Source organism: Acinonyx jubatus, chromosome A3 (genome assembly GCF_027475565.1).
Source record: "Acinonyx jubatus isolate Ajub_Pintada_27869175 chromosome A3, VMU_Ajub_asm_v1.0, whole genome shotgun sequence".
NCBI classification, from domain to species: domain Eukaryota; kingdom Metazoa; phylum Chordata; class Mammalia; order Carnivora; family Felidae; genus Acinonyx; species Acinonyx jubatus.
The window spans coordinates 133258187-133276782 of NC_069388.1; the positions used below are offsets into that span (position 1 = coordinate 133258187).

Sequence of the window (18596 nt, forward strand, 5' to 3'; positions counted from 1 at the left end):
CTGGGAAGCGATGCGGCAACGGGGCTGTGGCTGCGGGGGTGTGTGGGGGGGGGGCTGGGCCAGGCAGCCGGTAAGGACCTGTCCTCAAGCAACTGCCAGCGTGGTTACCGGGAACTGATCCCCCTGGGGACGGTGGGGGCTCCTGTCACACCCTGCTCACCGTCTCGGCATCCTGGAGGTGGAGAGGGTCCTGTCCCTACCTCTACGCCCGAGGGCAGGGAGGGCTCCAGGAGGGGCCGGGGCGCTCATCTCTACACCTGCAGCCTCCACAGGGGCAGGCCGAGGGGGGGCTCCTCACATCAAGTCCTCGGGCAGGAGACGCAGGTGCCCACAGCCGGGCCACGCCGGGGGGCGGGTCTCCCGTCCTACCCCAAGCCCTGTCCTTCCAGGAAGCTTTTCTGCGGAAGGTGACAAGGAGCTGGGCTCTTCTGTGGATGGGGAATTACGTGTCTCCCGTAACATGTGCGGAGCCTGATGGGCGGTAATTTGTCAGAAAAGGCAGACTCCTGTTGGGGCAAGAACAACCCACAGGCACAGACATGGGTGAGAATGTATTCCGCTCCGTGAGAGACCTGCTAAGAGCCTCTGGCCCTGGGGTGACCACGAGGAAGGAAGGCGCAAAGAATGGACCCCGGAGAGTCCCATGGTGGGGGTGGTGACCAGGGGCATGCACGTGGACGCGGGGACGGCAGTGTTGCGACACCGTTAGCAGAAATCGGGCAAGAACGCGAGGGTTAACGTGGGGAAAGGTGTCTGTGCAGGATAGAAACATGCATGTGCAAGCACAGAGGGCCTCCAGGTGGCGGCGTCCAGGCCGTGTGCCCGTCCGGGTACCAGCGGCCCAAGGATCCCGGCAAGTGCAGATCCGACCGCCGCTCCTCCGTGTCCCGCACACACAACTCCTGCCCTGGTTACTCCTCTACCAAACAGAGAGGGTCTCTGGACCCCGCACAACCGCCTCCAAAGCACGGCCTCCCGGCGGTATTTACTAGACTGCAGAATGCGGGGCGGGGGGGTCATGGAAAAGGGACCCAGCTTCAAATGTTCTCTCTATAATAGGCCGTTTGGGATATTTCTGGTGAGCGGGGATTCTGACAGTGGCAATTTGTCCTTCTCCCAAAACAAACCTCAAAGCCCAGCCTTTCAGGTTCTGGGAAGGCCGGGGCCGGCCCGCCGACGGGACACTGCCCTTCAGTCTTCGTGCCGGGCTGTTGTGGGTTCGGCAGCCTGGCTCCCGGGTGAGGACAACACCCCCCATGCGGAGAGTAACCCCAACGTTAAAAAATTCCCAAGCCGCCCTGGCCGATGTGCCACAATTAGATGCACTCACATGGTCGACCAGATCGCCTCTTTTTCTCACTAAATACAGGGCCTAAGAATGAAGGCAAAGCTGGTGCCTCACAGGATGGGCCACACAAATGTCTGCTGACTGAATGCCTCCTCTCGCGCTGGATGTGTGATTGGGGTGTTTTGGGGTGTTTCCCTTTCTTTCTTTCCTCTTTTTTTTTCTTTTCCTTCCTTCCTTCTTCCTTCTTCCCTTCCTTTCCTTCTTCCCTTCCTTCCTTCCCTCCCTACTTCCTTCCCTTCCTTCCTTCTCTCCCTACTTCCTTCCCTTCCTTCCTTTCCTTCCTCCTTCCCTTCCTCCCTCCCTCCCTTTTCTTTTCTTAAATAACACTAAACGTTTAACTCTCGCAAAACCACAACGCACACCCTGTTTAAAAACAGGAAACAATAAATGAAACCACAGTGAACACACTGGTTCTTAAAACAGAGATTCCCTTTTTAATGTGACGCAACTTAATTACAGACAAAATGCTGTGCCCATTTTGCCGTTTACCTGGAAGGACAGGGGCACGGCTTCCTCTGTGGAGTCCTAAAGACACTACCCTGTGCCATTTTCCAGAAGTGGAAGCCACTGGATGTCCACTCTGGGTCTCTGGTGAAGTCACATTCACATGCACCTGCTCTCCACATAAAACGCTTACATCCGTGTCCACAGTGTAAGAGGGGACCCGCCCCGCATAAGGCACTGGTCCCCAAAACTCCTTAAAGGCCCTAAATATACAGAGCTTCCCATATCCGGGTAATTGAGAGAAAAGGCCCTCCCTGCGGAAGGGGCCCGGGGCCGCCAGCCCACTGATCCGGCACTTTCCACCGGCCCCAGTGAGCACGGCTCTGCAGACACCATCGGACATCTCAGCCTCCTCACAGGATCGGAAAACCTGCCTCCTGCCACTGTCCCCAACACACCCCCGGACAGCACCCAAGGGCACATCCCATTTCCCTCCCGGCCACCTCAGGGACCAGTGTCTGCAGAGCATGTGACGTTCCTGGTGACAATCCATCCTCCCAGCACGTGGCCAGTTGAGCTGCGCGACGACACTGGTCCAGATGCCACTCCACTCGGGGCGTCCTGCACAAGCCCTGGGAGGGCTCCTTCAGACGCAGCGAGCCAACCTCTGCACCGAGGGGCTCGCTGCCTCCTGGGGCTCGAACCGCAGACGGGGACGCCCACAGGAGGAGAATCCGGGCGAGGGAGGGGGGATGCACTGTCCTTTACATCTCTGTTCCTCTGGCGGTGGTGCTCCTCTGGCGGTGATGCTTCTCTTGTGGTTGCTGCTCCTCTTGTGGTCGGTGCTCCTCTGGCAGTGGTGCTCCTCTTGTGGGTGGTGCTCCTCTTGTGGGTGGTGCTCCTCTTGTGGGTGGTGCTCCTCTGGCAGTGGTGCTCCTCTTGTGGTCGGTGCTCCTCTGACGGTGGTGCTCCTCTTGTGGGTGGTGCTCCTCTTGTGGGTGGTTTTCCTCTTGTGGGTGGTGCTCCTCTTGTGGTTGGTGCTCCTCTGATGGTGGTGCTCCTCTTGTGGGTGGTGCTCCTCTGGCGGTGGTGCTCCTCTTGTGGTCGGTGCTCCTCTTGTGGTTGGTGCTCCTCTTGTGGGTGGTGCTCCTCTTGTGGTCGGTGCTCCTCTGGCGGTGGTGCTCCTCTTGTGGTCGGTGCTCCTCTGGCGGTGATGCTCCTCTTGTGGGTGGTGCTCCTCTTGTGGGTGGTGCTCCTCTTGTGGTCAGTGCTCCTCTGGCAGTGGTGCTCCTCTTGTGGGTGGTGCTCCTCTTGTGGGTGGTGCTCCTCTTGTGGGTGGTGCTCCTCTGGCAGTGGTGCTCCTCTTGTGGTCGGTGATCCTCTGGCAGCGGTGTTCCTCTGGTCTAGGCCTCTTCATGAGATCTCCAACAGCTCTGCCCACACGCTGGTGACACGGGCCAGTCAGCGGGTGAGGAATATGAGACTCCAGCTCCCAAAGGGATGGTCCTCGAATGCACACCTGCCAACCACGTGCAGGCCGCGGGCCCTGCACCTTCCCCTCGTCTGGGGCTGCTTGGGGGCAGGAGCCACATGCAATTCGTCCTAAAAACCCCCAAATCCTCACCCAGCGGCTGCATATAAAGGACATTCGACCCAGAAGCCCTGAGTTTTACCTCTAGATGTGTTATTAACCACCTAGAAGGGTTTGACTCTTCAATTCAGAGGAAGGACACAGGGAAGGAAAGAAGGAAGAAACACATTAAAAGAGAGAGGACAAAGGGAGGGAAGGAAGTTAACCTCCTTGGTTTATTGGACCCTCTTCTCTCATAATGTTCTTTCATTCTGTCATTTTGGATGGAGGCGGCCAGGGGGACGGCATCCACGTGGATCCACACATTCAATTACACACATTAACTCTGAGAAGGGGATGGAGCAAGACGAAGTGGTTTCACGTAGGAAAATACGACGCCAAGGAGCAGTTGAACACATGACAAGGAAGGTCTGGGAGCTTGGAGAGGGACACGGCCCCAAGGCCGAGCAACGAAGCAGGACAACGCCAGCGCAGGGAGGGGATCTGACCAGGGGGTGCCACCCACTAACTCCGGGGCCCCAGCCAAAACCCAGTGGAAGTTCCTTCATCTCTAAAATGCACGGGCATGTTTCAACCCAAAGACTCCTTGCTTGGCCAGAGAGGGTGAATGGAAGTCAGGCTCGCATTCTGAAGTACTGAATGCTCCCATCATCTGAGATCTCTCCGTGTGACCTCGACCCCTGCTCTCCAGACCTCTGTGCGTCTTTGTGGAAGGCAAAGTTCAGACAGAATGTCCTCACGCATCTCACAGAAAACTGGATTTCGCGAGTCAAATGCTTCTCTGGGACTCGTAGCCTCATTCCAGGCCACGTACAGCTAACTCTTCTCCAGTCCTCTGCTTTAGCGCTCAGGACGGCCCCTTCTCAGGAAGGCCTCCTCATTCAGCCATCTTTTCCAATTACCATTATGCTCACGTGTTCTCTCTTCCATGGCCAACCCTACCGTGGTCCAAAGACCGCCCCCCGCCAAGGGTTCAGCATCCACCTCGTGATGGTGCAAACCATAGGAAGAGCATGGGGTCGTCCAGACATGAGCCGAAGATCTTCTGTGTATGAGCCCTGATGTGGGGCTCGAACTCACAAATCGTGAGATCGTGACCTGAGCCAAAGTCAGACGCTTAACCAACTGAGCCACCCAGGTGGCCCTATATTTTTCTCTTTAGAAACATCATGTGAGGGGGTGCCCCACGTCGGGCTCTGTGCTGACAGCTCAGAGCCTGGAGCCAGCTTCAGATTCTGTGTCTCCATCTCTCTTTGCCCTCCCCCGCTCGAACTCTGTCTCTCTCTCTCTCTCTCTCTCTCAAAAATAAACAAATGCTGAAAAAAAGAGAGAGAAATAACACAAAATGCATAAAGAAAACAAAGGCTAAATCCACAAACCAAGAAAGACATCAACGACACCAGGTTTATCTCAAACACCAAAGCAGTTTTTTTAAGCTCTCCCCAATACCACACGCACACGCACACACCCCTCAAATTGGCATGACACTGACCAATGACCTTACACGATTCCTTCACTGCCAAGTTCAAAATAAAATGCGGACCAGTTTTTCCTTCAGTTGAAGGAAGTACACAGACCCCCTATGAACGTGGGTGCCGGGACCCCGTGTGTGCGCAGACATTCCGGGCATTTCCGCGCCCATCGTGCAGAGAACAAGCTGACGGCTCCTGTAGCTTCCATCAGCCCACCTCTGCACCCCAACTCGTCTGAGTCATGACTGCTCTCTGCACCTTCCAGACTGGATCAAGTTTCTTCGGCTGCGTGGGTTGGAGAACACCTTCCGGAATACACGCCGGCCACTCTCGTCGCCCTGAAGTAGCAACCGGGGACCCTGGGAGACTCATCACACGCTGCTGCTCTGACAGAACAAAAGCAGAGGCTCCCTTCCCAGCATCAGAAGCAAACTTTTGCTCGGCTGAATTTTCAAAACTAAGAACCAAAGCCAGATTCCAGGCTGGTTCTTGCTCCGGAAAATTCAGAGAGCTCGGCTCTGCTGTGACGATTTCCTTCCAAAGGAACAAACGTCCACGCGGCCCATCCTAGCCCATCCCGGGAGAGAAACGGAAGAGAATAAAATCTAAGGGCGGCCTTGAGCCGAGAGCCACGCCGAGGCAGTCTCCTTTCCTCCCCCCGCATTTCCATGTGGTTCTCTGACAGCCTCCGCCGTCACGGAACATCCGCCCAGACAGGACAGGCAGCCTGTACATTTCTAAAGAAAACCTGATTCTCAGAACCCCAGAATGTGAGGGCCGGGCAGCAGGTGGGTCTTAGGAAACCAAGGGTCACGGCAAGGAAGTGACACGGTGCTAACCACGCAGGCCCCGGGTGAGAAGCAGGCGCTGAGGTCAGAGACCGATTTCATGCCAGACAAGCCACGCGGAGTCCCACGGGCCTGAGCACCCCACGTGCTGCCCCAGCCGCAGTCCCACCCCCCTCCCCCGAGGATGTGAGCGAGCCAAAGGCCCCAGGGTCTCTGCGTTGTTATTCAACCATGACACTACTTTGCAGAAGCTCTCTGCACCCCACCTCTCAATTCCTCTGCTTCCTTTCTACCCTGTCCACCTCCCAGCAACCCCAGGTGTCTCCCAGGAGAGCAGGCCGGACAGTGGCAAGGCTTCCCCGACCCAGAGACGTGGGTCCCCGAGCCCCCTGGAGCTCCCTGCTGGCTGGGATGCTTCCGACGTGTTCACCAGCCTCATGGGGAGCTGGGTCTTGGCCACAGCAGCACCTTTTGCAGCATCCGGTGACCCTGGCCTCCCACGGGGAGGGGTGTGTGCCCGGGACAGGTCTGGGGCACTTCAGTGGGACAGTCACATGTCCTCCCTAGGGCACTAAGAGAACAGTGATGCCGGGGGCACCTGGGTGGCTCAGTCTGTTAGGTGGCCAGCTTCGGCTCAGGTCATGATCTCGTGGTTCATGGGTTCAAGACCCACATCGGGCTCTGTGCTGACAGCTCGGAGCCTGGAGCCTGCTTCGGAATCTGTGACTCCCCCTCTCTCTCTGTCCCCTTCCCAGCTCACGTTCTGTCTCTGTCTCTCAAAAGATAAATAAACGTTAAAAAAAAATTTTTTTTTTAAATAAAAAAAAGAACAGTCATGCCAGCAGCCAGTGCTGCTGAGTAATGACCGTGAGCCAGCAGCGGGCTCGTAAGGGCATCGTTTAGGGGGTAGTCATGGAGTAAGGTGGAACTCTCAGCTTGGTATCCGAGGGCCTTCAGACGGGCCCAGGCTCTTGGCCGTGGTCTCCACAACCGGCCCCAGCAGCACCCTGGACACCTGACCCTGGTCACGACCCTGGTCCTTTTCCCAACCTCTCCCTAAAGGGTGTTGTGAGTGAACTGGCCTTTCACCACACAGAGGCCTCGGATACATAACGCTGAGCTGGACCGGGCGCAGGAGAATGGGCACCAATGGATAAAGACCATCCAACCCCCTCACGGCCCTGTGAGCGGACCAAGGTGTGCGAAGCAAAGCAGGCAGGATTTGGAGCCGGGAAAACCGGGCGTGACGTGTGGGTCAGGCTCCTAACTGCTCTGTGGGCCCGAGCTTGACCTCTCTGGGTCTCCATTTCCTAACATCCAAACCCAGGTGGAAATGCCCGCCTCTTAGGTCACTGTGGTTACACGTGGGTGCAAAGCGCCCAGCCCTTCGGACAACACGGAGTCCTCACTGTCCTTCCCTGATCACAGGAAGACCTTACAAGGGACGGCCATCTCAGTCACCAGCTCATTCCAGAGTCAGCCCTACCCTGAAGGGGGGAGGGCGTTTAAACTTCTTCTCAAGGGAAAAACACCACGAGCGCCCCCCCAATTTTTAACAGAACACATCACGTCCTAACCACAAGTGCTTCTGAGATGCGGTCAGTGAACGGGCTGTCTGTCCCCCGCTGTCATAGGTGCGGACAAAACTCGCCCTTCTGAGCACACAGGGGAAGGCCAGGACCCACGATGCGGATGCAGGTGGCCTTGAGTCCACGGGGCTCCCAGAACATCTGAGCCAGCGCCCACGGAGACTAAGGAGAGCTCGTCCCAGTGCCGCCTCCAGCCCCTGGCGTGTGGCTCGAGGACAGGGAGAGGACCGCCTGGGCGCCCCGAAGCCAGCAGCAGGCCGCGCACGGGAGCTGCACGCGGAAGGGGGGCAGGCACAGGGTCTGAGTCCTCTACCCCAGCTCAGGCTGCACATGCTATTTCATTTGGAGAAAAAGACCAAAAAAAAAAAAAAAAAATTTCTGCTGCCTAAAGAAAAGTGTTCTGGAAGCATGAGGCCTGCGCGAGCGCGGAGGGCCCTGCGGGTCTGAAGTACTCTGCAACCCCGTGGCCGTGAACAGGCCTTCGGTATGGTAAGGCCGCTCACCCTGCCAGCCGGAACGAGGTCGGCGAGGAACACAGGACGCACGGATCTCTCCGAATGCTGCATTTCCAGGCACGTGCCACGCCAACCAGGGTAGCCGTCACCCGCGTCCATGAGCCAGGCCGAGCCCCGCACGTCCCTGTGGCCCCGCCGACGTTCACAGGAACCACTGCCCAACCGGGAAGGAGAGGCCGGCGGGACCCTCTGGGAAGTCAATTATGGTCACAGGGACGTTCCCAGAATAGTGGACGATGAGGCTTTGGCTTGGCCCAGAAAAGCCACATCAGAGTCCCCCGAACTGGCCCCTCTGACTCAGGAGAGAGTCTGCCTTGCGTCAGCTGAAGGTGCGGGTCACGGCTGACCTCTACAACTTCCCCAGGGGACCTGGAGCTCCAGCAGCCAGGGGCTTCCTAAGTGGGTCACACAGATCACCTTCCCGGGGTATACACCCAGCGGTCTACACATAGCTCAACCATTTGGGTCTCAAACTTTCTGTTTAATAGGCTGCTCTACCAGAAATATTTTTTTCCTTCCACACTGGGTATATAGCTAAAGGGGTGGGGAAAAAGCAAGGAAGGCTTGTCCTCATTTACCTCTGTCCGTCTGTCTGGGCTGTGTCACTGCAGTGAGCGGACTACCTGGGATTTGTCTTGAAACGTCCCTTATACTCTCTGGACGTCCGGCCAGCCTTCCCCCTGGAGCAGCAGGTCAGAGCGGTGAGGCTGCAAAGAGGTGGGGCAAGGGGCGGCGGTGACCGGCGGCCAGCACCCCACGGAGGCCACGCAGGACAACCTTCCCAAGCCAGCTGTGTGTTTCCATCTGCCAACTTCCAGGCGCGACGGGACGGAAGCCATTGGCAGTCCACACGCACCTGTCATCCTAACCCCCTGAGCCTGTGATGGCCTAACGGGGCACGTCGAGGACCAGGCAGCCTCGGCTGCAGCCTCCAGGAGAGAGGCCGAAAACCCAGTATCAGGCTACTAAAAACCAGACAAACCGGGACTGGGTGGTGGGCGGGGGGTGGGGGGGGGAGATGCCCACAGCACCTACAAGGTGGAATCTAGTTCAAAGACTGGGGAAGGGGTGTGCGAAAGAAGGGCATGTCTGTTACTTAAAAGGAAGCATTTGCAGAGTCGGTTCTCGGGAGTTCTCTAGGTCTCGGATGATGCCCAGAAGCACAGCGTCAGTCTCGGCGCTTAGAGAAATCACAGTGTTATTTAATCCCATGAGCACCAGCTCACGCACACAGGCACACAGAGCTGCTGGGAGAACACGGGGACAAACAACGCAGGGGCACCGCTCCGCCCACAGACCCCACAGCGCCCTGTACACCAGCGCGTGGAGTCAGGACCCCCGATGCCGCAGAGGACAGCCGGCAGGACCGGCCTTCCCTGGACAATCACCGCACCGAGCTCCTGCTCCCCGGGATGGTCGTGCTCACAGCCACACTTTGCACACACTCCACACAAGGGGACACAAAAGGGAACCTGTATCACTGCTGCTCATTCTTTGGGCAAGCACTCAACAAAATGCATCCTGACCTCCAGGCGTCCTCTGAGAGCCCAGCACGCGCAAGGCCTTCCACACGGAGCGGAGCGCACGACGCAGTCACCGCTGAGGAAATCCGTGGCCACGGGGCCCAAGAATGAAGGTTACGACAGAAGCAGGTACAGGGGACAGAGAACGGGCTTCTGCACCAGACTTGCCCCGGCACAAGCTTCCTGAAGAGCCCTGACTGAGGGGAGGGAGTATCCGGTGAAAAAGCACCCAGCCAGGTAGTCGCCGGGGCCCGGAGAGCACATGAGAGTGGCTGGCAGGGTTCAGATAAAGAGTTTGAACTTGGCCCCCGACGCCCTGGGAGCCACTGATGGGAGTTCTGAACAGAGTCTTCATGTTTGTCATTTTAGAGCAATTACTCCACAGCTTAGGGGCAGAGACACCCAGTTAGAACTTCGCTGCAGACAAGTAATAACGTGGAAACAGCCTCCACGTTTTCTGTAGCGTGTGGACTCAAAGCCGATCACGTAACGAGTAAGGGAGTGGACTGCACAACACCGAGCCTTCCAGAAGTGACGTGCTGAGTGGGGGCTGAACAGCGCCCCCAGATGCTATAGATCAAAACAGAGCATCTCGGGGCGCCTGGGTGGCTCCATCGGTTGAGCGGCCGACTCTTGATTTCGGCTCAGGTCACGATCTCACGGTTCTTGAGTTCGAGCCCCACGTGGGGCTCTGTACTGACAGCACGGAACCTGCTTGGGATTCTCTCTCTCCCTCTGTCTCTGTCCCTTCCCTGCTCATGTTCTCTCTCTCATTCTCTCTCTCTCTCAAGATAAATAAACATTAAAAAAAAAAAACAACAGAGCATCTCTGAGGATCCACCTGAAGGCAAGAGCGAAATGGAAAGAATCCGTGTGTGAGATTCAGCCGACCTAGACCCCACACCCGACTCTGCCAACTGGATTCCTGAGCTCCCGCCCTGCAAGCCTGCACACTACACCCGCCGGGCGGCCACAGGGGTGGGTGAAATGGTGTGCACACGGGGGCAGGGAAAGCACCGGAGGCACACGAACGAAGGAGAGCGGGAAAGCAGGGAGCCAGGGGCCGCCCGCAACCATCCAGGCACATACCGTGCTCCAGACGCCAAGGACACCGGGGCCATCATGGAAGGTGTCATCCTCGGCAACTTTACAGGAAAACAAATGTTTCTGACTGCGTGTCTTCCCTCAGGAAAACAGAAACTAGGAATTTGCCAGCCAGCAGCCAAGACTCCTTGGTGTCAGACACAACTCTCTGCGAATCAGAGCCCCCTTAACCTGTAATCTGGGCTATTTTGGAACACCCCATAAGCCTTAAAAAGTTCTGGAGGGATCACCTCGTTGTCAAAGGTCTCAGAGGGCCCCCAGCCACGTGGTATTTTTATAGCCGTACGGATTTTGTACTCACTCCGAATTTAACTAGTATTTAAGTGTGCTGATTATAGCTGCAAACACACTGCTTATTCCAGCGTGCGGTTGGAGAGGAGGACGGGGAAGAAGCTTTGGAAATTTACAGCACAGAAATAGCATGTGGTCTGTCTGCTGGAAAGAATCGATCCCTCTGTGACCAGCAGTGAGAAGACTAGCAGGGGCCTGAAGCAAACAAAAGGCAGAGAAGAGACGAGTCTTTTTGTCGCCATGGCCCTGTTACGGGACACTGGACAGGCGTCTCCGTGGTCTGGCAGACCCCCGAGCTCGCAGCAGACCCAGGGCTGGGACTAAGAAGACACAGCAAGTCTTGGCTGGAAAACTGGGGTCACCCAGGCCAAAGGCCCGGATCCACAGGAGATCTGGATTTGAAGAAGCAACTCAAAGTGGACATGTGTAAATCACGTCCTACTCGGCTTCACGTGGGGTAGCAACCCTCCCGGGTTGTGGAAACGAGCCGGCGGTTGCAGAGAACCCAGAAGGGGCCAGGAAGAACTGAACTCTGGTCCAGCTACCAACCAACCCGTGACTCCCTTGCTGCTTCCGGCTTCTCTTCTGCTGAAACGTAGGGGTTAAATGGAAAGGGTTTTCTGTGGGTTCTGCTGCTCCCTGGCTTTGCCTGGGGCCAAGGCGGGGAGGCCGCAGCTGGTGCGGGCTACGGGTGCCCCGAGCTTGTTCCGGTGCCCCGAGCTTGTTCCGGTCAGAGCCTGCGCTGACTTTTATTTCCATTTATTTTTAAGACCTTGGGCTTCCATGAGACTTACTTGAAGAAAGAGGCCACTGCACCATCACCTCCCCAAAATAATTTTGGAAACGGCTGTCCGCAGAGCTCCCTGACTTCCTCTGGGCTGAACGTTCTACGATTCTACATCCAGACACATAGGTGTGGCCAGACAATGAAACATCAGGAGAAAAGGCACATCTGATGTGGCCCTAACAGGGTCTGGCGTAATGCCACAGACGCCTAATAAACACACCTGATCACGAAACCCTGTGTCCCAGAATCTCAAGTCACTGATGAAAACACGAGCCAAAGAGGTGTCTTCTAAAGAAATACATCCCGTTGGCCTCTTCTTTCGTGGGGGGTAATGGGGCGAGTCTCCTTACCCATGTTGATATACTATAGAAAATAAAAGTCAAATGAGATTATAGAATCAAAACACCTACACTACCTTGTTGATAGTAACTAATTTTAACAGGGATGTTCTTTCTGTATGCTTGTATGACGTAAGAAGGAGCCGCTCTATTCACATACAGGTTAAATCTGGATCATTCATCTGGTGCACACTGACTAACAATATGTCTTTACGCTCATACTTGTTGCACACACTTCACTGACAATCTACACAGAAGTCATGGAAACCTTGCCATCAGGGAAGGGTTTAGCACCCTCTGGGATGCTCCCAGTACTGACATGGGTGTAGGACTCAAGAGGCCATACCTTTCATAGCAACAAAGATGCAATTACTGTAAAATAAAAATGAGAAACAGCTATGCCTCTCAATATAATGAATTCGATTCTATAAAGGTCCTTCACGTTGGAAAATAAAGTCCCCCACCGAAAAGCGTGGCTGGCATATAAGCCTCTAAGTTAATCACAGTGTGATTGGCCAAGCTGTTGTGTATTTTAAAAACTGAGGATTTAAGAGATTTGCCTTAAGCTGTATGTATAACATGTGGTAAAATTTCAGTCGTATCCACTAAGAGAAGGGAAGTAGAATGTGTAACTGCCAAATTATGAAAGGGAAAAAATACAGTAAGAACACAAAGAAACCTGCCCTTAAAAAAAGAAAGAAAGGAAATAGTATAAAAATACTTCGGGAGAAAATAAGCCAAAGATATTAAAGATCCTACGAAGTAAATGGATTACACTGGACAGCCAAAAGGAAGAAAAATGATAAAACCACATCATAAAATGGGAGAGATACACGTAAAACCTCATGGAACTGGAAAGACTGTAAATCAAATCACAGAGGAAGGTGATCCAGGAAAATGCTAACGAAAAGAAAACTATTGGAAAAATGAGAACTTAAAGCAAAAAGCAGAACTAGAAAAAAGAAGGTAACTATGTAACAGTAGAAGGTCCGATTCATTATGAGGCTACAGTGATTCTAAATTTGTATACACCAAATAGCTTCAAAATATGAAAAATAAAATTGACACGGTTACTGAAAAAATGGCAAAAATACCATCAGAGGGGAAATTCATTACATATTACTTAATATAATAAACATACAAAATTAGTAAGACCATGGAAGGTATAAAAAGCACTATTAACCTAAATTTAATAAACGTCAATCTCATCACCAACAAACTGATAATTCACAAACTTCTCAAAACTACATAGAACATTTACAAAACCTGACATCACACACAGTCATAAAAAATGACTCCGCAAATTTCAAATAATGATATCACACGGACCAGGTATTCTGACACTGGTCAGGTATTCTGACCAGGTATTCTGACAAGGCATTCAAGACAGACATCGATAAGGAAAAGAGTCCCCACGTCTGAAAACTGTGAAAGACTTATCAGTAACTCATGGGTTTAAAAGAAAGTACAGAACTTTAAAAAAATGTAGGACTAAACAACAATAAGAATATTTTTTAAGAAAACCTAGGAGACACCATTAAAGCAGTATTGAGAGGGATATTCATCATCTTAAATGCTTCTATTAAAAAAGAAGTCTAGGGGCATCCGGATAGTTCAGTCAGTTGAGCATCGGACTCTTGATTTCCACTCGGGTCATGATCCCAGGGTCGTGGGACCAAGAGGCAGCATGTAAGGTTCTACCTTCAGCGTGGAGCCCGCTTAAGATATTCTCTCTCTCCCTCTCCCTCTCCCTCTCTCCATCTCTCTCTCTCTGTCTCTCCCCCTCTCCTCCGCTCATGTGCTCTCTCTAAAATAAAAAAAATTTAAAAAAAGAAAGAAAAACAGTCTAAAAATTATAGAACTGTCTGTAGTTTAAGAAGTTAGGTAAGAACTACAGAATAAACACAGACTAGAAAGAAAGACCAGTTATAGGTAAAAACAAAAATAAATAAAACACAAAGTAAAGTTAAAATAAAGAGAGGCAACAAAGTCAACAGTATTTTTCTTTGAAAATAGTAATAAAACATATATTCTTTGGCAAGTCGGTCAGGGAAGAAAAACGACATAGCCCCAACAAACTATATTTGTGATGAAACACAGCCAGCAGAGACTTAAAATTAAATGAATAATGTTATGCTAATTTTAACTTGAAATACAGGGGATGTAAATACACACTAAAACCTTGGTTTGCGAGCATAATTCCTTCTGGAAACATGCTTGTAATCCACAGCACTCGCATATCAAAGGGAATTAACTGCGAGAACCGTCGGCTCAATTGTGATCTCATGGTGTTCGGCATCATGCACTACTCATATTGTAAGACCTCGTTGGTTTATTCATCAAATTAAAAGTTATTAAAAGTATTGCTTGTCTTGCAGAAAAATCACAGAACAAGTTACTCTCAATCCAAGGTTTTACTGTACTCCTAGAAAAATATAATTTAAGAAAATTGGCTCAAAAAGAAAGAGTTCAAATAATTTTATAAGCCTTGAAAAACACTGAAGTGATAGAAATCCTCCAACAAGAAAAGGACTAGGTTCTTGTTTGCAGCTGAGTACTACCAAAGTTTCAAGAGCAGATAACTCAAATCACATACAAAATCCTGCAAGGAATAGGGACAAAAGGAAAAAAAAAAAAAGAAACCTCTTTCTAAATCATACATAAGCAGTTAAAGTAAGGAAAAATATAGGCAAACTCACTTATGAGTAAAGAAAAAACAAATTAAACAAAGTTAAGACCAAACAGAATCCAGATGTGTATCAGAACTGTATTTAGGGGGGAAAAACCATAAAGTTGAACAAGCTAGATTTATCGTAGGAGTACAAAAGAGTTTGCCGTTGGAATAATTCATGTAACATAACATAGTAGGAGGAAAACAGTGGAAGCCATATGGCCATCTTAATAGATGCAGAACAGCCTTTGATAAAACTCAACATGCATTTATGATTAAAAACATAAAACACAACTCTGCAAAACAGAAACACAAGGGAACTTCCTTAACCTAATAAGGAACATGAAAAAGAAAAAGCGACAGCAATATCATTCTTAATTAAATTAGAATATTCCTTATAAAAATCAGGAACAGGGAAAGGACATCTTCTATTACTTCAACACAACACTGTATTAAAAGCCCAAACTCGGGCACCTGGGTGGCTCAGTCGGTTGAGCGTCTGACTTCAGCTCAGGTCATGATCTCGCAGTTTGTGGGTTCGAGCCCCGTGTCGGATTCTGTGCTGACAGCTCAGAGCCTGGAGTCTGCTTTGGATTCTGTGAGTGTCTCTCTCTCTCTCTCTCTCTCTCTCTCTCTCTCTCTGCCCCCTCCCCTGCTCATGCTCTCGCTCTCGCTCTCCCTCTCAAAATAAATAAATAAGCACATAAATACACATTAAAAAATAAAAAACTCAAAATCAGAGATAAGATCCTCGATGGATTCAGAAAACCCATTGTTGGCTCACTATCAATCGATTTAAATAGAACATGGATGGTTTAGCAGAGCTGGTGGCCAGGTCTCTGAATGGAAATCCGAGTAACATCTACATCCTCCCCTCACCTCCATGTCCACGGCCAGAGACCCAGCTCTAGGCTACAGAAGATTTAACTCCAATGCCAGCTCTTAACATCCATGATTCTATGATCCTTGGTATAGAGCACATCCTTCTGTCCTGTCTTATAGCAGAGCAAGAATCTTCCTCAGACCATGCACTTTTGATTTATTCTCTATTTTACTGGAAACTTTTTGATTCCTTAAAAAAAAAAAAGTATTGTGAAATGCTTTCTCCAGGCTAGCACCCCCTTCAAAGATTATGAAATATGATTTTTCCCCATCTTGAAGCAATTTATACACAAAACATCCTGTTTCTTCTTAATCCTCACATTCACTCTCTTACGCATACAGTGGAGAAATCACAGAATGCTCTTTCTTCCGATTTTTCAAAACCTCATATTGCATTTGATTTTCTTTCTGGGGCAGGGTGATAAGGTTACGTTCTTTGGTGTTCACTCCAGCTTTACGCCAACGTTGAACTCAAAATGGACGAGGATCCAGAACAAAATCACACAGTACTGCGTGGTCACCTTGCATGGCCTCACTTCCAGGGACAGATGCCCAAAGCCCACTGGTACCCCTCCTGTCGTTCACCAACCCTGTCCATTCACGGTCTTAACAGTGACGGTCCTAACCTGTGCAAATAATTCATCAGATTTCAATACAGATGGCCCCTCTCATGGCTGGGCGCAGTGACCAACGGGACCCGGGAGATCTTCGGACACCCACAAAGCACCAGTTCAAGATCAATTTTGCATATACGGACATATCCGAGAACAGATGGTATGTCTAAAAATGGAACTCGCTTTTTTGTACTTCTTCCACATGAATGCCAAAAATCACATAATCATAAAATAAAAACTAGTGTTAGTGATCCACCAACAATTTAATCGGTGGATTTCCTCAAAAAAACAAAAAACAAAAAAACAAAAAAACAAAAAAACACCTGCTCTGCACAAGAATGAACTATCAAGTCATCTATCATTCAAGGTCCAATTTCCGGGAAGTACGTCAAAATAGTACACTAAAGCTACAGAAATATCTTAATTGTACTCATTACTTTCTCTTAGAGGCACCTCGTTTAAACCAACACATTCAGGAAGAATTGAAAAAAATATAAATTTTATGGGGTGCCTGGGTGGCTCAGTCGGTGGAGCGTCCGACTTCAGCTCAGGTCATGACCTCAGGCCGCGAGTTCGAGCCCGCCATCGGGCTCTGTGCTGACAACTCAGAGCCTGGAGCCTACTTCAGATTCTGTGTCTCCCTCTCTCTCTACTCCTCCCCCACTCATGTTCTGTCTCTCTCTGTCTCCGAAATAAATAAACATTAAAAAAAATTTTTTTAAAAGAAAAAATATAAATTTTAATGTACCTTTCATACAAAATATGTTAGTGCACTGTTTTATTGTAACAGGGCTTCATTGTATGTTTGTCCATATTATTTGTGTATTTAGTGTGTTCCAATAACTGAAGAGACAAAGACCATTTTCACTGCCAAACCAATCAGCCCATCAGACTTCCTTCCTATCAGAAAACGTTTCAACTTATTATTCAATTCAAGTAAATGTGTCGATAGACAGACACTTTATACAACACTAGAAATAAATTATGGGACACACTCATAAAATCAATTATTAAAATCAGTACAGTCAGAATGAAAATGAGATTAAGGCAACTGAATTATGTTATCCCTTTTGTAATAAATTATAATGACCCGATACTAATGGTTTCCTCATTGATATTTAATCAAGCTGTGTTAAATGTAGCTGAGATCGTTAAGTCATTTATGCAACTCTAAGGACAGCAGAAGGCATGATGTTTCTTTGGTAACTGTGTATGCAAGAGTCTGTGAGCTCTGTTGTTAGGCTTTTAGGAATGACCAAAAAAAGCACTGTATTTTTAAAACCGGGGGTGGGGGGTGGGGGAAGTCCCTTAATTTTGTTAGGTCACATGAGCAAATGTTTCTTTTTGACTCTTGGCTGCTTCCAATCTTGCCTTCATATTGGAAGCACAACAGCCCCCAGTGAATCTGTCCAAAGCATTTTTTTTTTTTTAAATCCCATCACTACCAGGGCGCCTGGGTGGCTCGGTCAGTGAAGTATCTGACTCTTGATTTCAGCTCAGGTCATGATCTCCATGATCTCACAGTTCATGAGATCAAGCCCCTGGTCGGGCTCTGCACGGACAGCATGGAATCTGCTTGGCATTCTCTCTCTCTCTCTCTCTCTCTCTCTCTCTCTCTCTGCCCCTCCCCCACTCTCAAAAATAAATAAATAAACTTTAAAATAAATACATAAATAAATCTTACCACTACCTTTCATTTTTATGGTTCTCCATCAACCACAGGATAGATTCTACCTCCAAATATTCAGGGCCCAGCACACGTGGCTCCCGGCACCTCTTCCTCTCCTCTCTGCGCCTGTCCTCTCCCGTGGCAGGACAGCTCATGGAGTCTCAGTGGCCAGGGGACCTTCCTGTCCTCGGCAACCCCTCCTCTTCGCCTGGGCTTTGCTCTGTCCTGAGCTCAGGACACTGTTGACATTAGTCACAGAAAAACACACAAGCAGAATCTTCCCCCTTCCTCCCCTCCCGGCCCCCGCACCTGGCCCTGCTCGGAAGCGATGCTCACAGGATGTCTGCCGACCACCCGTCCAGAGAAACCTGCTGTCCCAGGGCCACGTTCTCTCTCTTCCGACCCCTAGAGCCCACTGCCACCAGAACCCGGCACGGGCAAGTTCACGGTGCTTACAGAGGACGCGCCCAAGGCCCTGCAGAGGCCCACACGGCAGCGAGCACACACGAAAAGTGACCCAAAGCTCTCAAACAAACAAAAAAAGGAACAAAAAATAAATACAAAGCAACTGCCACTACGATGAATGTGGAAAATGTGGTTGTGATGATTTATTCTAACAGAGCCTTCAGCCACAGCATCTCAGAACAGCATCTTTAACTGTTTCCCTTTCTAAAAATATCGCTCGCCTAACCACCTCAGCCACTCTGAAACCCAAGCGAAGCAAAGCAGGGTATTGGTATTTTTGATTCTAGTTAGCGTTTTAAACGACCTTTGCCTTAAAGCTTCACTAGCCAAGAGCAGAGGTGACTGAGCGGAGCCTCACAGCTGCAGCCAGCGCTCGGCCAAGGCCGAGTCGGAGTTTTTCTCAGCCAGAGACATCTTTTCTCGCCAATGACATTCTCCACTTGAAGAAAAAAAACCAAACACCAAAACAGAATTAGCTTTCAGATTTAGCGTCTGCAGTCACAGA

The 18596-nt window shown here is 50.6% G+C and overlaps 1 protein-coding gene across 9 annotated transcripts in view; it reads right to left on the bottom strand.

The window, feature by feature from the left end:
- Positions 1-18596, bottom strand: part of RNF144A (ring finger protein 144A) — a 364490-nt gene that overhangs the window by 315306 nt on the left and 30588 nt on the right. The window contains exon 1 of one of the 9 annotated variants that reach the window (XM_053201271.1): positions 17648-17915. The exons of the other annotated variants lie outside the window; for them this stretch is intronic. Coding sequence (XP_053057246.1) covers positions 17648-17654 — 7 coding nt within the window. The 5' untranslated portion in view covers positions 17655-17915. Of the gene's footprint in view, positions 1-17647; positions 17916-18596 lie in introns of those variants that run through there. 9 annotated transcript variants of the gene reach the window in all.